At 41.3% G+C, this 24,205-nt stretch overlaps 1 protein-coding gene across 2 annotated transcripts in view; it reads left to right on the forward strand.

Annotated features, from left to right (window-relative positions):
• AIG1 (androgen induced 1) overlaps positions 1 to 24,205 on the forward strand; it is a 272,202-nt gene that overhangs the window by 90,178 nt on the left and 157,819 nt on the right. For both annotated transcript variants that reach the window (XM_019967525.2, XM_019967524.2), the window contains exon 3: positions 21,606 to 21,707. In XM_019967525.2, coding sequence (XP_019823084.1) covers positions 21,606 to 21,707 — 102 coding nt within the window. The remainder of the gene's footprint in view (positions 1 to 21,605; positions 21,708 to 24,205) is intronic.

Below are 24,205 nucleotides of genomic sequence, written 5' to 3' on the forward strand. Positions count from 1 at the left end.
AAATAAAAAGAAAATAAGAGTAGTAAAAAATGAGTATGATGAGTATTAAATTGCCTCTTTCAAAAGTCCTAAATAGGTCCCCAGCTGTAGGCCTAAGCAGCTCATTTAATGATGAAGAACAATCATATTTTCCATCAGTTCAAGTCTGTGCATCCCATTCATCCACAGCTGCTCTGCATGCAGGATGCACATAATCCACTCTCGCCACCTTCTTGGTACACCTTTGTCCCTGGCCTCACTTAGGCAGCTCTACCCAATGTGAGATTGCTGCTTAACTAATTTTTGCAGGTGGGTGACGATGAGGATGTACCAGTCTCAAAAAATAGGGAACCGTCTGAGAAAGTCCTGTAAATTTGAATCTGGTCTAACCTAGGGTGGGATCCAAGATATTGTGAGCAAACCAGCATGTGCCTGGATGAGCTTTACTGGAATTTGAGGCTTTCATCGGAGTTTAGTTTTAGAGCTGTTAAGTAACTCTTTTCTGGTGTTATAATCATGTTTTTATAAAGATTTTATGAAGATTTGACATGGAACAACCTAGTCTAGATCCCTGTAAAATTCACTTTTGCTTATGATGGGAACTGTATGGTACCTGCTTCTTTGGGAAACATGGAAAATGGAAATTGAAATTTTAGGTGCATACTCAAAGAAAAAGTATCTAGAAATTATTTTCAAAACGAGATTCTTCAAATTCTTCATTTATTGATACACTAGCTAACTAAGCCATCCTTCAGAAAAAATTTTTGATGCATATGAATTTAGATTGTAATACTTCTACAATTTAAAAAAAATGTTCATTTCTGATTTTCAGAGGTAAGAGATTGCCTTAAATGGAAAACAAACTTATTAATGAATATTAGTTACTAATATCAATGTCTGTTAACATAACACAAAGGAATGAAATTTGGTTCCATTTGAGATTGTAAATAAAAGCAAATGTCTTTTCTTCTATTTTGATATTAAGGGAAAACTTGGGATTAAATACACTTAATATCTCCTGATCCTCTCTGTATTAAATTTTCACACAAATACCTAAAATCAAACTTTTCTATTTTTTCTGTAAGCCTTCATTGATGTTTTAAGTTTCTTCCAATACCCTTTCTAGTCACCTTTGAAGTTAAGAATATAATATCTGCTGCTGCTGCTGCTAAGTCACTTCAGTGGTGTCCGACTCTGTGTGACCCCACAGATGTCAGCCCACCAGGCTCTCTTGCCCCTGGGATTCTCCAGGCAAGAACACTGGAGTGGGTTGCCATTTCCTGCTCCAATGAATGAAAGTGAAAAGTGAAAGTGAAGTTGCTCAGTCGTGTCCAACTCTTAGCGACCCCATGGACTGCAGCCTACCAGGCTCCTCCACCCATGGGATTTTCCAGGCAAGAGTACTGGAGTGGGATGCCATTGCCTTCTCCGATAATATCTGCTAGGTCATATTTTATGGTTAAACCTAGTTCAGCACAGGGGTAAAGCCTAAGACTGACTCAACATCAAAGAACTAGGTTTAACCATAATATCTGCTAGGTCATATTTTATGGTTAAACCTTGTTCTTTGATGTTGAGTCAGTCTTAGGCTTTACTCCTGTGCTGAAATGAGTGTGCATTGAGTGGTGCAAGGGGGAAGGTTTAGAGATGAGGATTCATTCAAGATCAGTAAGCAAAAGGAGCATTTTCCTCCCATTCCAGGAGAAATGCTCAGAAGACGATCATTACCTAACCTAGGTTAGTTGCCTATGATCACCTTTTTGATAGTCTTTTCAAAAGACCAAGGACGTAATATGACCAGTCAGATATACCTGATAAGGAGCTGAGTTGCTTCTTAACCATCTTATATATTCTCTGCTAAATGAAAACCAAAGATTTTCTGCGTAGTTGAACTATTTAATTTGTACACATTCATGCTAACACAGCAAAGTCAGCTTGCAAAACAAATTCCTTCAATACAAAATGTAACTTCACTTTTAACAAAATTTTACTATAACCCACTCGTTTATAGGCAGAGCATTCAAAGAATGGAAGTTCTGTTCAAATCAGTAGTTATTTATGGGTATATGGAGCTTCCCAGGTAGTGCTAGGAGCCAAGACAGTAGTGACAGATTTTGCCCTTCAGGGTCTCACAGTCTAGAGAAGGTGACTTTATATAAGTTATCTCAACAAGTGAATTAAAAGAAGACATGAAGAGTATAACAATACATATAAGTATAGAAGTAGCCTGCAAGATGGAGAAGGCGATGGCACCCCACTCCAGTACTCTTGCCTGGAAAATCCCATGGACGGAGGAGCCTGGTAGGCTGCGGTCCATGGGGTCACAGAGGGTCGGACACGACTGAGCGACTTCACTTTCACTTTTCCCTTTCATGCATTGGAGAAGGAAATGGCAACCCACTCCAGTGTTCTTGCCTGGAGAATCCCAGGGATGGTGGAGCATGGTGGGCTGCTGTCTGTGGGGTCGCCTGTGGGGTCGCACAGAGTCAGACACGACTGAAGTGACTTAGTAGCAGCAGCAGCAACCTACAAGAAGAAGGAATTTATTTTAGTGAGTAGAAAGTCCTGAAAGACTTCCCAGAAATGATGATATCAGAGCTCTGTTTTGAATAATGACTAAAAACTTACTGGATGTGTAAGTTAGTGATGCTTTCAGCTGTTAGAAACAGAGTATTGCCAGATACTCACCTGGCTCACTTTTTTACATCATTCAAGACTGCTCAAATTATTTCACCTCAGAACAGCTCCCATGAATAAACTTTATAAATTAGCCCTTGTCGTTCTCTGTCCCCTTAACTTGCTTTGTATTCTCCATCATGATTCCTGCTGCCAGGCACATTATATGTTTATTTTATTTGGTTTGTCTTCTCTGACTTAGTACATGCTCTGTGAGGTTAGAGAGCTTGTTTGTTTGGCTTACTGCTATAACCCAAGCATCAGAAGCAATGTCTAAATAATTTAGTGTTTTTTGAGTGAATATCCAACCAACTGTGGTTTAAACAATAAATATATTCAGGGTCTCATAAAATAAGAAGTCTGTAAGCAGGAAGTTTTAGGGTAGTATGGCTCAGTATTATCATTTGAAGCTTATGTATTTTCTATTTTCTACTTTTCTATCTCTGGAGTGCTGACTTTCTTTGAACTTGCTACTTTCAATCTCTGGGCTGATGAACCACCACATACTGTATGCTTTGCAACCATGCTCAAGGCAGAGAGAGGAAGACACTCTTAAGGGAGCTCTCCTCAAAGGGTTTGTCTTTTCGTCGTACAAATAAACCTTTCTCAGAAGCTCCATCAGCCAGCATCCCCATAGGTCTCATTGGTGACGACTGTCATGTGGCTCGAGCCAGCTGCATAGAATGCTGGGAAAGCAAGCAGGAGAAGCAAGGAATGAGGTCACCATGAGGGCTTATTCATGATTTATCTTAATGTGCCTTATGGGTTAGGCATACTGCTGCCGAAACAAAATCGCTAGTTTCAAGAAATAGAATTAACAATTGTTGAGACTAATAACTACATGTAAAATAGGTAAAAACTAATAGAATTTCAGGTAATTTATTGTTTATCTGTGTTGATATAAAAATATATACTATAAAACCAATGCAACTAATCATGGATATTTTCTGAGCCAAGAAAGGCAGATTTTTTTTTTTCCATTCAGTCTCTGCCAATACCATTTTTTTTTTGGGTGCAGTCTCAGCAGCATTATCATGAACAGTTATCTAAATCTGACATTTGAAATTCTTCTCAAAGAAAATCACTTATGTTACACGATTGACTAAATGGCTTATGTTCATTTTCTGAAAGTCCATACAAAATTCGTCACAGGTAGCCCTGCTTTAGTCCAGCAACTCAGATATGTAGATACCAGGTTCAGTGAGTAAAATCTGCCTCTAATCGTAGCTAATGGGAGGTTGCTCTATAACACAGGGAGCTCAGCCTGGTACTCTGTGACAACCTAGAGGGATAGGATGGAGTGGAGGTTGGGAGAGAGGTTCAGGAGGGAGGGGACATATGTATTCTTATGGTTGATGCATGTTGTTGTATGGCAGAAACCAACACAGCATTGTAAAGTAATTATCCTCCAGTTAAAAAGAAATAATAGTCCCCTAGAAATTATAGAGAAGTATCATGTCCTCTGGACCAACTCATAGAGTTCCCACTCTCTCTGGGCAAAAGGGCCACAGATATATCTCAGAAAATGAAGATATCTTTTTCTCATACTTATATCCATAAGCAAAATATAGATTTGAAATATATGATCGAGAAAAAGTAGAATTGTTAGTTAATTATGCTATTAATAATTAACATTGATTGTGTTAGTCACTCTGCTGCTGCTGCTGCTAAGTCACTTCAGTCGTGTCCGACTCTGTGCAACCCCGTAGATGGCAGCCCACCAGGCTCTCCCGTCCCGGGGATTCTCCAGGCAAGAACACTGGAGTGGGTTGCCATTTCCTTTTCCAGTGCATGAAAGGGAAAAGTGAAAGTGAAGTTGCTCAGTCCTGTCCGACTCTTAGCGACCCCATGGACTGCAGCCCACCAGGCTCCTCTGTCCATGGGATTTTCCAGACAAAAGTACTGGAGTGGGGTGCCATTGCCTTCTCTGGTTAGTCACTCAGTCGTGTCTAACTCTTTGCAGCCCAAAGGGCCGTATAGCCTGCCAAGCTCCTCTGTCCATGTAATTCTCTAGGCAAGAATACTGGAGAGGGTGGCCATTCCCTTCTCTAGGGGATCTTCCCAACCCAGGGATTGAACCCAGGTCTCCTGCATTGCAGGCAAATTCTTTACGATCTGAACCACCAGGGAAGCCCAATAATTATCATGCTGCTGCTGCTACTGCTGCTAAGTCGCTTCAGTCATGTCCGACTCTGTGCAACCCCATAGACAGCAGCCCACCAGGTTCCCCTGTCCCTGGGATTCTCCAGGCAAGAACACTGGAGTGGGTTGCCATTTTCTTCTCCAATGCATGAAAGTGAAAAGTGAAAGTGAAGTCGCTCAGTTGTGTCCAACTCTTTGCGACCCCATGGACTGCAGCCCACCAGGCTCCTCTGTCCATGGGATTTTCCAGGCAAGAGTACTGGAGTGGGCTGCCATTGCCTTCTCCAAATAATTATCATAATTAATGTTAATTCAGTTACACTAATAATGTATATGATTCCTGTTCTCAAAAATATGAGCCCCCCTGCCCCAAACCAGGATCTTTTGTATGCTGTTGTTTGGGAGACCAAGAACAAGATGCAGTAATATCTTCTTTTTTGTTTTTTTAAGGAAAGAAAAAAGGAACACTTTCATTTTTTGTCTTCCTTCTCTGCATATTTCCCTCCCTCCCTACCCCTCTAGTTCAGTTTCTCTCTTAACCCTTCCCCGCCATCCTCTGCCTCAGAACCATCTCCTTGTTTGTAGAAAAAGAAACAACAATTTGCTGTGTGGGTGTTCCTGAAATTACTACACAGCCCCTGTGGGCGTTTTGAGGTAACTCTTACCTGTTTTAGCTGGATCAAAATGTGCTGGGTTAAATCAGCCAATATGAAAAGGAACATTTCCCCCCAAGGAAGAAGCTAGTAGACTTTCCACCTACCCAAAATGTATTAACTTTTCCTTGTGCAATTACCATGCTAATGATTTGCTTATTTTGCCACTAAGCCAGTCCCAGGTCGGACTTTCATTCATCCTGCCTTTTTCAAACTTTCCTGGGAACAAAAGTGGAGGCATGATTCCGGATTTAGGGGGATGTGTCCTGGAGACACAGGTGGGAAGGTGGGAAGATGAGAGATGGCGAGGGGAGAGATTGTGTGTACCCACAGTTCACAGGTGGCCCTGCCCTCTGTCTGCTAAGCACTGATGAAAAAACTTTCCCAAGAAACTTCCCTCTTCAAAATGTCCCTTTACCCTGTTGCTTGGGTCTTTGCTTCATTTACCCATGAGGACCAATATGTACCAGAAGTTTGGGCTGTGGTGGCCCCAGAGGTTTGGTGCAACATGAGGGAAATGAAGGGAGCTGTGTCCCAGAGGGAACCAGAAAAGGCCGTTCCATCCCATCTGCTCTTCTGCTTCTCTGAGTTCCCACCACTGCGTGTTGTTTCCCAAGGAAAGGCTGGGGAGGGACGTGAAATAGGAAAGAATCCTCAGCATAGATGAGTGGTGTGCCCAGGTAGCAAGGCACGTGTGGAGAAGAGTTTTCTGGGCCCATTTTTATCACCTCACCTCTTAATCCTAAGAAGGGCCCCTCCCCTTTCTTCACCTTCACAGTCAACTATGAAATTAGAATGATAGCCTTCCTACAAACACAAATAACTTAACAGAAACAGCCTCAGCGCTCCCATGCCAAGAAAATAACACGAGTGCTCACACCCAGGAGATGGCTGTCAAAATTAGCATGGAGTCAACAAAAGAAGACGGTCCCTAGAATCATTGATAGGGTAATATTTTTGTCTGACTGGTCCACCACTCCCCATGGTCACATCCTGGGCCGTGCTACTTCCTAAATCACACCTGCAGCCCAGGCTGCTGTCTCTGACTGCAGAGACGGAAGAGTGATCCAAGGGCCAGAGAGCATCCTTCAGGTTCCCATGCTGCTCCTGACACTCTCGCTCCCTAGTCCCTGCACGTCTACCTGCCCTGAATCCTGAGGATCCCCAGCCCCCGAACAAAAGCCCAAAGCACTGTCAGGCAGGTGAAAGCCCCTACCTGGCATTCCCCTACCTCCATCACTTATGAACCAGAGTCTCAACTGGGACCTGCATTGTTTACCTTTAATTAACTTGCATTTGAAAAATGCTTTAAATACTCAGGGTTAGCTTTGTCCTAACCATAATATCTATGATGGGAACTGACATGCTGGTTATATTTCTCTACTGCACATTGAAATAAACATATAATCATTACAATAAAATCATTTTCTGTGCTGTGCTGCCATGCTCAGTCACTCAGTCATGTCTGACTCTTTTGGCCCCATGGACTGTAACCCACCAGGCTCCTCTGTCCATGGGATTTTCCAGGCAACAATATTGGAGTGAGATGCCATTTCCTCCTCCACGATATCTTCCTAACCCAGGAATCAAACCCATTATCTCTCATGTCTCCTGCATGGCAGGCAGGTTCTTTACCACTAGCTCCACCTGGGAAGCCCCAAAAATCATTTTCATTAAGTTAAAAAAAAAAGAGAAATTCTACCTGTAGAATGTAGATTTCCCTCTCAGATTACCGTAGAGTTCTAAAGAAGTTGCCGCACACTTGGAGACATTTGCTGTCGCCTTTCTTCTTTGTTTCCAGCTGTTCAGTTGCTGGGGACCAGCAGTTCCATTTATAGCTTACCTTCTGAAACTTCTCGCCGTCTCCCTTCCCATAGTGACAAAACCCATAGCAACTCAAGAGCCTGAAAAGTCTATGAATGAGAACTTGCTTCTCCTACGTACTGCTGTGGACCAGACTAAGGGCTGTAGTCTGTTATTTAATCCTCAGAGTCCCCAAAGGTAGGAATGTCTGTCATTCCTACTCCACAGAAGAGGGTTCTGTCGTACAGCTTGACCGACAGGGTTCCCATTTCCTAGGTCCTTTGCATGAGGTCCATGGCTAGGAAATGGTGCCATCTGGGCTTGAACACAAGCACTCTGATCATGAAGCTTTTCGCAAGTACTCTAAATTTTTTGACAATCCAGACCCAATCTTGCTTTTTATCATTCACCTGATAGACACTTTCAGCTATATACGTGAACTCCAAGCTGGCCACAGTTTCTCATTTAGGATAATACATCAAAAATGAGAAAGGGACTTAGGCATTATGTGACTCAGAAATCACTGTTTATCCTTTTCTTTGAGGCTGTTTAACAAAAGCCTGTTCATTTGTGCTTATTACTGTTTCCCTGTGATATATTATTTCCTTGGCACCATAGAGCCAATGGTTTCATATGGTTTTATGGGCTAATTTATAAAGTATAAATTTTGGCAAGGAAAGAACGTCTTCCTGCCTTGTCTTCTTGTTTCAACAATTGGACCCAGATTTAAGCTACCATATATTTTACCCAATATGTTTGTTTTTAATATGTGAAAATAAGGTTTTGTCAGTAGAATTAGCTACATTAAAAAAATGACTATTAAATATATCTAGCATCTGTAAACCATCTCTGGGTTTCTAAGAAGGCATATGTAGTTCAGAGGTACACAATTGCAAAAGAATATTTTTGAGAAGAAATGATCCGATACACTCTGCATGGGTAGCCTAACGAATCAACTGCACCTACCCAGTGAAATATTTGACTAAGGATTCCTAAGGCCCATCTTGTTCTGCTTCATCAAGAGCTTTTGGTTAAACTGCTTTCCTTTTTAAAATTTATGATTTATCCCCCCTCCTATTTTCAACAAGAATTTGAGATGGTCTGAGTCAAATCACTTCATCAAAGTGGCCCAGTCTTCTCGGCCTCGGCATCCTTCAGCAAGGCCACCTGTAAATCATTTTGCCTATTTGGATAAGTGTCTTCTGTGTTACGCTGCAGGGTACACAGAGCAACTTACTTATGTACTTTCTCTTGAAAAAAATGAGGCAAGCCAGGAAAATGGGGAGAAACTAGATCTTCTGGCAAATTCAGTTAACGTTTATTGAGTGCTATACACCAGATACTATGTTAAATGCTCTCACACCATTTCACTTACTCTGTTAGTGCATAAATGCATTGCAGGCTCAGTCATGTCTTGCAACCCCCTGGACGGTAGCCTGCCAGGCTCCTCTATCCATGGGATTCTCCAGGCAAGAACACGAGTGGGTTGCCATTTCCTACTCCGGGGATCTTCCCCACCCAGGAACTGAACCTGCGTCTCTTGTGTCTCTTGCATTGTTAGGCAGAATCTTTACCACTGAGCCACCTGGGAAGCCGTTACTCTATTAGGGGATCTCATAAAAACAAACGGCAGTAGACAGTTGCTGTGCCCTCATCCCTACAGACAGTGATGCTGGCAAGAGGACTGGAGCACCGAGGAGGGGAAGCTGCTGCCGTGCTGGCCTTCAGAGCCCCTTCTCGTTTTGCTCAGTCCTGTCTAGAGAATAATGCCTGTCGTATTGGATCCGGTCAGAAATGTTTGATGCTCTGTGCCTGAAGAGTCTCAAGCAAAAATGACAGTAAGGAGGAGAAAGAAAGAAAGCTCTGAGGCTGGGGGATCATCCATGTGAAGTAGATTTTCTTCGGGTCTCTTTGCTCTGTGAGCAGATCAGCATCAAAACAGATGTTTCTCCCCAGTCTTGGCACCTTCCTGAGATGCTGATCCTCAAAGTAATTAGTTTAGTAGAACCTCCTGGTTCTTAATTGACGAGAAGGGTTCTTGAACCGCCCCCCGCAAAAAGTCCGTAATTGGTCAGCTGTGCTAGAGGAGGGCCTTAGCAGATGACAGGGAGTTCAGGTAGACCAAATGCCAAGAAAAAAAACTCTTGAAGTGCTGTCAGGCAGATGGATTGCTGACGCTCTGGCTGCATGCAAGCATCTTTGAGCCATTTCGGTTCCAAAAATGATTTGCTTTTTGACTCCTTCCTCTTTGTTTATACAGCATAGATCATCACAGAATGATTTAAAGGTGAAAACGAAAATCCACACAACTTGCCACAACAAGCATTTGTTGCTTTTGTAATAGGAAAGCTGCACATGTGTTCTCATTTGCAGATATATTCTCATTTAGGATGGTCATGCTCTGAATTTAATGGATAAATTGTTCATAGCAGGAAAATGAAGGAACATTGGCATGTTGTTATGATACTAAAAAACAAACACACCAACCTCTGCAAAGGGTCTTTTCCCATTGCAAACTGTGGATAGAACTTGCTGCATGTTTTCATTGTTCATGCATAAATCTAAAATAAACAAAACACAGAAAACCTTGGCTTCCTCCCTCTCTTATCTCTATAGCAATTCAAAGGCAGTGAGTGGCCATTTGTGGGTGTCCCAGCTGGGACAGTACTCAAATACCATTATAGCCAGGGACCAAAGACCCAGACACTCAATTTTGTGAGTCTATTTTACAGGAATTCTTCTTTCAGTAAATGAACTTATGTTAACTAAATGAATATAGACTGAAGTGTAGCTCAGAAAGGTAATTAAGTCATTTATACTTATAAAAGGTTGTCAGGCCAACTGGAGTCTCTGTAAGCTTTTCCTAGGGGCAGAACAACTTTGAAGATAACAAAGAGTAGCCAGAAGAATCCTGAGCAAACTCAAAATCAAGGCACAGGGGATAACTGGATGATGATAGTGGTGGGTAGTCAAATTACTATGATCTGAGCCATCCTTTTGTATCCCAAGGATTGACTTGCTAGGTAGACTGGAATGCTGCCCTGGGTGGCCAGAGGACCCCCTCCTCTATACAGAGTTGAAGACAAGTCTTTTTTTTTTTTAACTTAGTTTTTTTTTGATTAATTAATTTGTTTTAATTGGAGGAAAATTACAGTATTGTGATGGTTTTTGCCATACATCAACGTGAATCAGCCACAGGTATATATGTGCCCCCTGCATCCTTAACCCGCCTCTCACCTCCCTTTTCACTCTATGTGAATTGTCTAAGAGCATCAGCTTTGGGTGCCCTGTGAAGACAATTCTTATTTTTTAATACCCATAAGCCTAAACACTATGATGACCAGTTTGCTCCTGTTAACAAATTCTTCTTGGGCATCTTTAATCTGCTTGTTCAGGCTTTGTCTTCCAGTGTTCAGTAGTGTTCTGGTCAGGCCATTCTGATACTATACCCGAGACACTGAATACAGGTAATCATTGACGCATAGCCACCTAACTTAGGATGCTTCTACAAAAGGATGTGCTAATTACTTACATAATTAACTTTCATTCAATTAGATTACTTTAGATGTTTCTTTATTCTCAGGTGGAACTTTAAATTCAAGTTGCAGTTAGCTGGCTGTCTCTCTTATGTACTTATAGCTATCTGTGAATATTCATTTTAATATAATCATTAAATAACTAGACTATAATCCCCTTTTATTAAAAAGAGAGAGATGGCAAGAGTTGGATTTTATGACAAAAAGTCCAAATTGTTTTTCAAGAAAGAAACACATATCAATGCTAATCGATTGGCAGTGGTTTTCTAATATAATAAGGTAGTCTTGTGTGAGGTTCCTGGATTGTTTAATTATCCTATTTACCATCACTTGACAGAGAGGAAGAGAAGCCTTGCTCAGTTTATTTAGGTATGGAATTCAGTTTAAAATGGATCGATTTACAACTTTGAACCCCGTAAAGGAGGATTAGTTATTAGAATGCTAAAATGACCCACCTTCTGGAGTCACCTCACCTGCGTAAGGCATAAGGTGACCAGATAGCAAAAGAGTGTGAGCCTGGAGACAGACCATCAGTGATCCATCTATGTCTGTTTCATACTCTTTATGGGAAGATTTCAACTTCTGACCTGATTTCACAATTATAAGGCGATCTGTGTTTTGTCCCTATTTCTGTAAGTTTGGCAGATGACCACAAAGTGGGATACGCAGAGTGTCTGCCCACAGAGCCTCCTTTTTTCTGTGCCCTGCCCTCTCACAGTGCACACCACCTTCCTGCCAGGCCCACCACCTCTAGGATGCTCTCAATCCAATGTGATAATAAGCCTCCAAACATCACTCTTCACAAAAGAAGACTGCCACGAATAGGGGCCAACCCCAGGCAATTTGGATTCTGTTGGTGGGAAAGAAAAGCAAACTTTAAAAAAACTGATCATTTCCATGTTTCAAACAGGCCAGGCAGAGATGCCTGAGTCTCGGGGGAAGAGCCGGAATCAAGGGAACCATGTGATTGGTGCCATTGCAGCCTGTAGGCACAGGGGTTATACAGGGCATGACCCTGGATAGAGAGTCTGGAGACTCTAGGTCAAAGGGCCCCAGCCCCACAAGCTGGTGTTGTAGGGAAAAGCATGCATCTCAAAGATGACATAAGAATCAGAGATCCTGTCAACTAAACTTTGAGTATGGAAGGTAGCATGGCTCCATGAGGCAAGATAAGACCCAATTATCAGGACCAGCCAATATTCTAAAAAGGTATTGCTTCTCTGGCCTTTGGATGTGAATTTGCCAGAAGGAAGGTGTACCTGGTCACATCAACCTTGTTGAGATGCTTGAAGTTCCATGAATGTGCTTATTAACTTTGAAGGGAAGAATGAGTCTTCCAACTTGTTCCATTCTACTGTCCTGTAGTATCACATATATGTCGTGTTAGATCCATGATTTTTGGCAATTTTTCTCCATCTCTGATCCATTTTTCTCTTCCCAGGGGCAGTCTAAATTCAAGGACATAGAGATCCAGCCGCTTCACCTCAATTTAAGGCAACTCTGAAGGGTCATCCCTGCTCTAGAGCAGCCTTAAATTGAGGCCCCTGGGAAGGGGTCATGGCTTTAGGCAAGACCTTTCTCTGCAGCTGAGGGCAATTCTAATGAGGGATGCAGCTGACAGCGGCCAGCAACGGATATTCCCAACATCTGCAGGGTGGATGCACAGGCCCTGAAGAGGGAATCTGGGAGAAGTACTACAGTATCCACTACAGTTAATTGATATAAGTATAAAATTTGTTTTCTGACTTTGCAAAACTTGCTTAGTTACCGCATGTAGCTTCCATGAATACAAAGATAAAGGAGGTAAATGGAAGATCTAGGTGCAGAATAAATTTCAATGAAATGAAGCCTTTTGATTAAAACAATCTTAGCAGTTAGAAAGTAATTTATGTAACCCTGACATGGCATCCGGTCCCATCACTTCATGGCAAATAGATGGGGAAACAGTGGAAACAGTGGCTGACTTTATTTTTCTGGGCTCCAAAATCACTGCAGATGGTGATTGCAGCCATGAAGTTAAAAGATGCTTACTCCTTGGAAGGAGAGTTATGACCAACCTAGATAACATATTAAAAAGCAGACATTACTTTGCCAACAAAGGTCCGTCTAGTCAAGGCTATGGTTTTTCCAGTAGTCATGTATGGATATGAGAGTTGGACTATAAAGAAAGCTGAGTGCTGAAGAATTGATGCTTTTGAACTGTGGTGTTGGAGAAGACTCTTGAGAGTCCCTTGGACTGCAAGGAGATCCAACCAGTCCATTCTGAAGATTGGCCCTGGGATTTCTTTGGAGGGAATGATGCTAAAGCTGAAACTCCAATACTTTGGCCACCTGATGCAAAGAGCTGACTCATTTGAAAACACCCTGATGCTGGGTAAGATTGAGGGCAGGAGGAGAAGGGGATGACGGAGGATGAGATGGTTGGATGGCATCACTGGCTTGATGGACGTGGGTTGGGTGGACTCCAGGAGTTGGTGATGGACAGCGAGGCCTGGTGTGCTGTGGTTCATGGGGTCGCAAAGAGTCAGACACAACTGAGCAACTGAACTGAACTGAACTGAACTGATAAAGGGCACTTTCTGTACCCTATCCCTTCATAGAAGGTATGGACCCTCTGTGGGCCAGGCCTTTCAGGTTCAAGACCCACTCCACAGATTTGCATGGGCCTAAGGCCACTGTCATCCGTCTCTGTGGCCATAGTTCACGGAACACTCAGATTTTAGTGTTGCCATTTGCCTCTGGGGCAGGCTCAGTTTCTGTGTTTGCTACTGTTCAGGTTTTTCCTGTTCTTTTTTTGTCTGCATGGGTTTTTCGGCTCCTAGTGATTTCCCTTCCTTTCTTGTCTGCTCAGCAATATATTTGAAAGTATATTTGTCATAATTTATTTAGGACCTAGCGTTTCGCAGCAGGAAGGTTTCTCGGTGTATCTAGTCCTCTAGACTGCAGAGAGCTAAACCCCCACTGTCTACACCAAAGGCAGTTTTTCCTTTTACTGCTTATAATGCGACTTTCAGTTTTATGTGGTTTTAATTTTTATATTTTATTTCTTTCAATAATTCTGTCCATTCGCTTTTATCCTCTTGCTCTATCATCTCTTCTTTATAAAGTCCCAATTTTTCCTCTTTGACTGCTTTTTTTAAACAGAATTATTTGATCATAAATTAATGAATACATTTTCTGGTTTGCATTGTTCAGGTGCCCTCTCCCATTTTGCTCATATTCAGCTTTATCTCTGTCCTTTTTATTGTGCTATCTATGAATATGTTTCATGCTTTTCTTTTTTTTTAATGATTACTCATCCTTAAATCTGTTTGTCCTTCCTGTCTAGCTTTTTATGAAAAGCTAGAACTGGAGACAGGCTAGGAACTTACAAAGGGCAGCTTGAATTTCTGTTTCCCACCACTGCTCTCCCCTGGAGAATGGCTTCTTTCTGGGCCAGAGTCATTTCTCCCTCCTTGACGCATATTGCTCCCAGTCCTGCTGCGTGGTTGGTTATAGGAAGCTTGGTCTTCATCAGGTGAGCAGGAGCACTCCCTTCAGGCTGGTTATCACAGATCCTGTCTTGTTTACCTCCCATGACCACATCCTGCTTCTTGCAGAGATACCATACTGGCCCACTTCCACACTGAACATCATCACCTCTGACCCCTGAACATTCCCCAGGGCTCCCATGCACCTCAGACCTCCGGTTCCCAGCAAAGGTCACTGCATGTCTCTTACAGTGGGCCACCTGTAGGATCTCTCTGTTCTGCTCACTGGACCACAGAGCCCTCTGATCTTGTTTCTTACGTCAGAGTCTCTTCCTGGCCCAGTTCAAGTTTCCTAACACTTGGCAGCCTGTTGAGTAGAGTGATGTTTGGATTAGGGACATTTCCTTCTCCAGTTGGTCTCTTTGTTTCTCATTCCTCTTATTCTTGGTTGATTTCAAGAAAGAGAGCCTTTAGTCTTCCATCTTAATTTTGAAGTTCAGGGAAAGATCATTTCAAGATAATAGAAGGACTTAAACAGGTAAAGAGGAGCTAATGGATAGAAGATCTGAGAAGAGATGGGTTAGAAGAAAAACCTTGGAAAGAAAGGCTTATCTCCTTACAGACAGGAGGGCAAAAATCGTGGATAACATAGAGAAATTTTAGGTCAGTAAGAATATTGAAGGAGTAAAAGGGTATTTGCTTCTCTGGAAGATGTGGTCTGATACATACAAGCAGCAACCCACTTTTATTCATTATTCAACAATTTTTTTTTTACACCACTAACATGTTAGGTACCAGGCAGGGGGAAACAGCAGTGAGCATGACAAAGAAGTTCCTGTTTCCTAAGACTTCACTTTCTCATAAAAGATCCAGACAATGAACAATTGAACACCAGCAAAAGGAGCTTATTTTCTATCAGGGTCTCCGACAGAAAATAATGCACCAGTGGTGAGGCTTCCATGTAGAGGTGGTGGCTTACCTCAGGCTGATGGAACAGAGAATCCAGCCACATGAAAACAAGGAAAGAACATTCCTGGTGTAGAGTGGAAAATGCTACAGCTCTGAGGCAGGAAAACTCATAAAGAATTTTAGGAACAATCAAATTGCCAGTTGGCTTAGGGAGCAAGAAAGAATATGGTATAAATGAAGGTTGGAAATCAATGCAGGCATCAACTCATAGATTTTGTAGGAGTTGGGTTTTTTTATTCTCAAATTTATTACTCAGAAAAGATAGTTAAGGCCTGTGTGCTGTGTTGTGCTAAGTTGCTTCAGTCGTGTCCGACTCTGTGACCCCATAGACTGCAGCCTACTGGCCTCCTCTGTCCATGGGATTCTCTAGGAAGAATACTGGAGTGGGTTGCCATGTCTTCCTTCAGAGGATCTTCCCAGCCCAGGGATCCAACCACATCTCTTGTATCTCCTGCCTTGGCAGGTGGATTCTTTACCACTGGCACCACCTGGGAAGCCTATTAGTTAAGGCCTAAGTGTGGATAAATATGGAGAAATGATAAATTCTATCAAAAAGATGGAAGCCATGAATAAGGTGTAACATCAACATGTGCTTTACAAACTCTAAATGGAGATTCTGGTTTTAAAGTAATTTGAGCAGAATATATAGCATAAAATTATATATATATATATATATATATATATATATATATGGTAACTCACAATCTCATCATTACAGTAGGGGAATTCTTTATCACACTTCTTGGAATCAGTACTAGTAACACATTGTACACTGAAACAAAAGATGCTGCACCATTTCAGAGTGCTTATGCTTCACTGTGCATTGCTGAAGTTAAAGGTATGGCTGAGGGAAGTCAGGCAAAAAGAGAGCACCCAGGATCTCCTAGATGTGTGAAGTAGGAAGACAAGAGCCATTTCAAAGTGAGGCATTCACTCACTGCTTGGAGGCCATCAGGGATAAAGCCAGCTATCATCCGGAACACACAATTTACTCCCAGGCTATGTGTGTTTGCAAAGAGAAATCACAACTGGAAACATGTCTAGATATTACCGCTCAGCAAGAGTATGACCTTGGAAGGAATTGATAGGAAAGAAAATCATGAAAAGGAAATCTAGAAGCAGAGTTGCTGCTGCTGCTGCTCAGTCGCTCAGTCGTGTCCGATTCTTGTAACCCCATGGACTGTAACCTGCCAGGCTCCTCTTTCCATGGGATTTCCCAGGCAAGAATACTGGAGTGGGTTGGCATTTCCTTCTCCAGGGATCTTCCCGACCCAGAGATCAAACCCTCATCTCCTGCTTGGCAGGCAGATTCTTTACCACCTCGGAAGTCCCAGAAGCACAGCAGTTGAGCCCAAAAGAGAATCTAAATGTTTTCCAATCAGTAAAGGTCAAGTCTTAGTATTAATAGATTAGTTTTAAGGGGGAAAGCAATTTCATAGGCTCATGTCATGTTGAAGCTGAAGACTTAAAGATGCATTCATTTAGTTCCTCCCTCCCTTCTTTAATGGTGGATAATTGAGATCGTGATAAAAGGCCTTTTTGAACCAATCTACAGATCAGTGGTCATGTATGGATGTGAGAGTTGGACTATAAAGAAAGCTGAGTGCCGAAGAATTGATGCTTTTGAATTGTGGTGTTGAAGACTCTGGAGAGTCCCCTGGACTGCAAGGACATCCAACCAGTCCATCCTAAAGGAGATCAGTCCTGGATGTTCATTGGAAGGACTGATGCTGAAGCTGAAACTCCAATACTTTGGCCACCCGATGTGAAGAGCTGACTCATGTGAAAAGACCCTGATGCTGGGAAAGATTGAGGGCAGGAGGAGAAGGGGATGACAGAGGATGAGATGGTTGGATGGCGTCACCGAGTCAATGGACATGGGTTTGGGTGAACTCCGGTAGTTGGTGATGGACAGGGAGGCCTGATGTGCTGCGGTTCAGAGTCAGTCACAACTGAGCGACTGAACTGAACTGAACAGATCAGTGACTTTTTCTCATCCTTCAGGGCAAATGTCTTGGCAACTTGCTTTGCATTCTAATTGGTGTTACTAAACTCTAATCAGCTTTAGTTGATCACTGATCAGTAAAACTTCTTCATAGACGTGAACTAAAACATTTGCTTCAGCTTCTGTTGGACTCCGTATGAGAAATTCCTTCTAAAAAGAGACAGAGCGTGAATCCAGTTTTCTTTTGTGTTGGTTTCTAATCCTTCTGAGGGGTTCAAATGAGGTCTCAGGAACCACTGTAACACAAGTATTCTGTCTGGGAAGCTGGAAGGGCTGGACAGCGACTGTGCTGCTCCCCCTGTCAGTCTAAGTACAGTGTTCTGGTCCTGGCAGCACAGTGCCAGCAGGTGTGTGCTGAGGAAGAGCTGGCCACCGGTCCTGGCTGGGGAAGAAGCTTCACAGCCGTAGGACATTTCAGAATCACTTTGCCTGTCCAAGAGAACCTATTTTTGTTCATATCCATGCCCTGCTAGTAGAGTTCAAGCTTATTTTGGGTTTGCTGATGACCATACCATCAGGAGGATGTCAGTGCAGGAAGCCAAGAAGCTACCATCTGTGCTGTGTTTTTAATCTCAAGAATTATTTAGAAGGCTGATTACTCAGTTAGCTGTACCTCTTGACCTTCTAGTGTTACACTAAGGAAGGGGACTAACCCTTTCCTAAAAGTCACTTTGTTTTTAATAACCCATATAATTCCCTCCAGGTATGGTGGGGGTCAGAGGATTGGCCGAATTGCATGATTAAATATTGACCCCACAGTGCTTTCTATGTGATAGGGACACCGCAAATGATCGTTCCTGGTGACGGAAAGGAGCTCTCCACAGTGGTGTGCTGGCCAACATTAACAGCTGGCTCTCTAAAGATAAGCTATCTGATGTGTAGCATTTGCTAATTTCCATAGTAGAATATTAAGAGCAACGTTTTAAGTTCAGACTTTAGATGAAATAGAGAAATTCTACAAAAGGCACAAATGACTATAACTAAAGAAAAAATTAGAAAAGCAGAAAAATCTGTATCTGTTAAAGAAATTTAATTCACAATTAAATCTTCTCACAAGAAAACTTACAAGCCCAGATGATGCCACTGGGAAAGTATATCAAATAGGTATGGAAGAAATAATACCAATCTCGCACAAAGTCCTTCACAAAGTAAAGGAGGGAACACTTTTCCACTTTATTTTTTGAGGCCAGGATTATCCTGTAACCAAAATTTAAAAAATGACATTATGAGAAATTAAAAAAAAACTAGAGATCGATATACTTTATGAATAAAGCTGGACGAAATAGCAGCAAGTCAAATCCAGTAATGTATAAAAATGATCATACATGATGACCAGAAATTAAAGATTGATTTAACATTAAGAATCAATTGCTATCATCCATCATATTAACAGAATAAAAGAGAAAAAAAATATGGTCACCTGAAAATATGCAGCAAAGTTATCTGAAAAAATTCATCACTCATTCATTACATGCATAAATTAGGAATAGAAGAGATTTTCCTCAACTTGATAAAAGACACCTAAGCAATACCTGCAGTTAATATCAAACTGAAATGCTGAAAAACTGAACACTTTCCCTAAGTAGAGAAGAAGGCAAAGATGCTCAGTCTTCATCACTTCTAGTCAACATTGTACAATAAGAAAAGAAAAAGAAGTAAAATGGCATACAAATTGTAAAGAAAGAAGAAAAAACTGTCATTTGCAGATCATGTTCATATAAAAACTGAAAGTAACTTATGACATAATTACTCAAATTACTAAGTGAATTTTGAATACACACAGGATACCATGTCAATATACAAAAATCATTTGTATAGAATAGAGAAATTTGAATAGGGAATTCTTAATATGCCACCAACAAAGAATGTAAAAAAGAAGTTTAAAGCTATCTACAGTAGCAGAAAAAACATGAAATGCTTAGTGATAGATAGAATATGTGCAAGAGCTGTGCACCCAGAACGACAAGCAGTGAGAAATGAAAAGTCTGAATAAATGGAGACATAGTTGTGCTCATAGGTTAGAAGACTCATTACAGTTAAGATGTCATCATTTCTCTTCATATTGAATATATTGATTCAGTACAGTTCTAGTCAGAATTTGAGGACAATGTTTTTGTATGAATTCACAAGCTGAGATTCTGAAAAATGAAGTGAAAAAGCAAAGGACTTAAAATAGCCAAAACAATTTTGGAAAAGAAGAGTAGAAAGCAAATGGAAATCTAAGGAATCTAAGATGGCCCCCAAATTCTGCTCCCTTCTACACAGGCCTGTACAGTCCCCTCCCCTTGCGTGTGGGAGGGGTCCTGTGACAGTGATGGGATGTCACTGTCTTGATTAAAGTACCTTATGTGGCAAAAGTAAAGAGGTTTCCACCTATGACTCCATCCAGGATTTGAAATGGTTTTGTACGGATGGTATGGATCGCCCGGGCAGTTGTCAAACTTTGGTTCTCACCCTACAGAAACAAATACCTCTAACCATCTCTCTGGTCAAGAGTACACACATTTATTGCACAGTCTTCCCTCCAGGGTCAGACTCAAGAAAGAGACCCACACAGGCCCTGAGGCATACTCGTGCCTATTCAGGCAGGAAATTCCAGGGTCATGGCTTCCCAGGATGTGGTTTAGCAAAGGAGGGGCTTGCAGGCTCTGGGTAGACCAGCCATGTGGACCTGGGATTGCCTCACTCCACGGGGAGAGAGGAAGGTTCCAGGTGGCTGGAGCAGACCCTTGCAAAGCAGAACATCTCAAACTTTGATGTGCACAGGAGTGACCTCAGGATCTTATCAAAATCCACGATCAAAACCTATCAGGCTGGGACCTGGCATTCTGCTAAAAAGCTCTCAGGTGGCATGGGTGCTGCTGATCCAGGGGCCACGCTTTGAGTAACAAAGCTATAAAGCATGGCACCCACCCAGATCTGAGGACAGGGAACCCTGATATTCAGTACACATGAAGTTACTGGTGGAGTGAACAAACCCAAATTGTGGATAATTCTAAAATTGTTTGTTGTACTTGGAAAGCTCCTGATGATAATTAGCATTAAGCTAATAATACATGTTTTTTTTTTCTTTTTTCTTTTTGTGCATTTATCCACTGAATAAACACAGTTGCCCCAAAAGCAAGATAAATAACTATCTTAATCTGGTATTAAACTACGTGTGTTATCTACAATTACTATTGTAATTATCATTCAGTGTGTTTTATGAAACAGTAAATGTTCATAACATCCTGGATTTTAAGGGTGAACTTTTTCAAGCTAAGATTATCCATGTGATAACTGACGTACTTGGAAATAAACTTTGGAACCCTTCTGGTTTATAACCTTGAGCTATAAACAGCAGGAGTTTTATACAAAGTGGCAATAAAATAGATATTATTAATAAAATGTCAGGGCATGGATGCCTTATGAGAAATGAGTTAAAATTGTTCCTACTTAATATTCATGCTGCATTTTATCATTCTGTAGTATTTATTATTTTGAGATATAACTCTGAAGAGACTTTGAGACCTCCCTCTGAGATGGTTCATTCTCTTTTCTATGCTACATTTAAAGACTATTTACAAAAGCATTCACTTAAAAAAAAAAAATTCTATGGTGAAAGTTAAGACCTTGGGCCGTTTGTTTCTTTATTTTATCTGAGCTTCTTCTCTCACCATTAGTTTGAGGAAAGGTAAAATAATCAATTGAGTGCACTTTTGATGATGAGGTTGCTGATGGGTCAAAATAAACCCCTGGCATCAAGATGAATTTATGAGCTATTCCAAGAGAATTAGGAATCTTCCTTTCCTCTCCGTACACTCTGCTTCTCAGTGCCACTAAAGCCCCTGCTTTAAGCTATATAAATTAATACATTTGCTGGAAATCTGACTTTAGGACATTTTATAGCAGTGATTTCAATGCTGTTAGTGGTGAAATAGAAACTTGAGAATGTGAAGATTAATTTAAACCACATGATGGGTTCAAGGAAAATACACTACAGCTTCTTGAATGTGTTCTAATGTACAATGGGGAATGGGATCCAAAAAACCACCAATGAACTTTTAAACCCTCTTGAGGGGAATCAAACCAACACAATTAGCCCTGGAAGGGAGCTGTTCCAGATGACAGACAGACCATCTCTCTGTCTCGCTCACAAACAGCCCTGTGCCTGAGAACATAGTTGGGAAATCAAGGAGAGAGGAAGAACCCCAACAGTTACCACTAATGGGATGAAGTTAGAATGATCTTTCCAGTTATTAGCTGGCTTACTGATTTATCTTTCATTGTAAATTAAAGTTTTGTTGGGTTCTTTGAGCAATAGAAAACCAACCAATTGTATGCTGTGGACAGTTGGTGCCTTTGAAATAAAAGGATTTCTTTTCCCTTCCAGTTCGTTGTAGCGGTGTTCTGGATCATTTATGCCTATGACAGAGAGATGATTTACCCGAAATTGCTTGATAATTTTATCCCAGGGTGGCTGAATCACGGAATGGTAAGTGAACAAAAACAAATGATTTCTTTTTATTTAAAAAAAAATCTACTAAAGAGCTGTTTTCTAATTCAAGCTGTCCATAAAATCTAGCTAAGTAGCTGTGAAATGGAAATTATAATGAGACTGTAGTTAGAGAAGAAAATTGAATGTAAATCTAAAAAATGTTTTCTCATGACACTGAGTCACTATTAAAACTGTAGAAACTGAATCCATGGTTTATGAGAGGTGTCAGTTGTGTTAGTTATAATACAGTTGGCTCATTCCAGGATGGATTTAATTTCCGTACCATTCAAAGGCTTGTCCGCTATTGGAGATGGAGGATTGATTCCCACCTGCACCACTATGGATACCCCATAGTCCATGGAATTCTCCAGGCCAGGATACTGGAGTGGGTAGCCTTTCCCTTCTCCAGGGGATCTTCCCAACCCAGGGCTCGAACCCAGGTCTCCCACATTGCAGGTGGATTCTTTACCAGCTGAGCCACAAGGGAAGCCCAAGAATACTGGAGTGGGTAGCCTATCCCTTCCCCAGTGGATCTTCCCAATGCAGGAATCAAACCAGGGTCACCCACACTGCAGGCAATTCTTTACCAACTGAGCTATCAGGGAAGCCCATGCCTCCTCCACATCACATCAGTGAGATTGTGTTGAAAGTAGCTAATGTACTTGGAGAATTTCCCCCTGGAGGAGTGGCAGGCTGTTACTTTCCCTGGGAGGGCTGCTACAGACATTGGAGGTGTCTTGTTGGGTTCCATTCATCCCAGGTTTTTGCCTATGGCTGTGACGTCTTTTCCTTCTTCACGGTCTAATTGTTTTGAACACTTTAGACTTGATATTACCTTCACAAGTTTCAAATAAAATACTTCATGCAGTTTGCACATCACTTGACAAAATTTGAGGATATATTTTCTGCAGAGGAATTTTGTGTTGTCTTCCCTATCCAGCTCTGGAATTGAGTGCTGTTTCATTTATTAACTTAAGAAGCTCACATTTCTTGGTTGCATCAGTTTTTAGAATATGTCCCTGGGTGCTCCTAGTGAAAAGGGCAACCCATGGCAGAAATTATAGGGGAATGAAGAACTGGAAATCACGTGTCTGAGGTTCAAAATAAGTGTTTCCCTCCCCCGCCCCCGCCGGCCAGTTTTGGTATATTTTAAGAAAACTGGTGTGTAGTAACGAACAAACATTATTGTACTGTGGAGCGAGCGTTGATCAAACCTTTTGTAAGCCAACTCCTCAAAAGTAGCACATCTCAGAGAACTGGAATTTTCCTTGAGTCCAATTCGAGCCACACTGTAGAAGGATTAACATGGCACCTCAGGTCTATTTAAAAACAAATTAATCAGTTTGAGCTTCTTGTCAATTGAATGTAAGCATCTCCAGAGCCTGACATGGTTGCTCTTCCTCTCTCTAACATGTCTCTTTTCTTAAATATGGAAATACTCTCATAACTCCCAAGTCTTTGCAATCCTCTGCCTGCAATGCCCTTCCCATTCTTCACTGGGAATCTCCTGCTCATGTGCTCATGTTGCGTGTATACTGTTTTCTTTATGGAGCCTTTGCCCACTCTCACAAGCCAAGTTCACTATGCTATTAGCTGTGCTTGCCTGGCACTTTTATATCTCCATAGTACATGTCTGTATCCCCCACAAATATGTTATATGGTTACTGCAAAATGGTAGCCTTTGAATCCTGAGTCTTTGCCCAGCCACCTGACATATAGGAGGACCAGTACATATTCATTAGATTGACGACTAATTCAGTACAGCCAGTGCCCACAATTCTTTGCCAGTAAATATTAATAGCTACTATTTTTTGAGAACCTACTGTGTGCCAGGCTATATAATTTAATCTCCATAGTGGTTCTATGAACAAGAAGTTATCCCTTTTACAGAAGAAGAAACTGAAGCTTAGAAAGTTTCTGACACCGGAAGGGCTTTGGAAGTATAATAGAGTCCTGGGCAATTTGGCCTGTTGTCTACATCCCTAAACTATAGTGATACCTTCTAGCCAGAGAATAAATCACAGTCTTTGCAGATCCTGGTGCTGCTTAATGTTTGGAGTGAATGGTTTGTTCAATATGTATGCAGTTATTAGAACTTCAGCTGGACACTTCTAATTTTCCCTTGACTCACCTTAACGGGTTAAAATTCTGACTCTTGGAGGAAATACTACTTAGAAATGCAAGGAGGATTTGAGTGACACAAATATTTAGTAAAGAGAAAAGATAAATTAATGAACATGTCAAATCCTCTTGACGTAAGCTCAGTAGATTTCTTCTCAATGAATTTTGTCTCAGAAAAGTCATGATCATTTCTTGGCTTTTTTTCTTGTTCCAATTCATGGTTCAAGAATTGCTAACAGAGAAGTTACATCTGGTGGCTAAGGAATATTTTGTAATATTAAACAATTTATATTACTCTAAATATATATAGATGAAACTTTAAATACAACATACATAAAACATGATGCTGATTCTTTGGATTGGCAGTTAAAATA

Source organism: Bos indicus, chromosome 9, assembly GCF_029378745.1.
Source record: "Bos indicus isolate NIAB-ARS_2022 breed Sahiwal x Tharparkar chromosome 9, NIAB-ARS_B.indTharparkar_mat_pri_1.0, whole genome shotgun sequence".
Lineage (NCBI taxonomy): Eukaryota > Metazoa > Chordata > Mammalia > Artiodactyla > Bovidae > Bos > Bos indicus.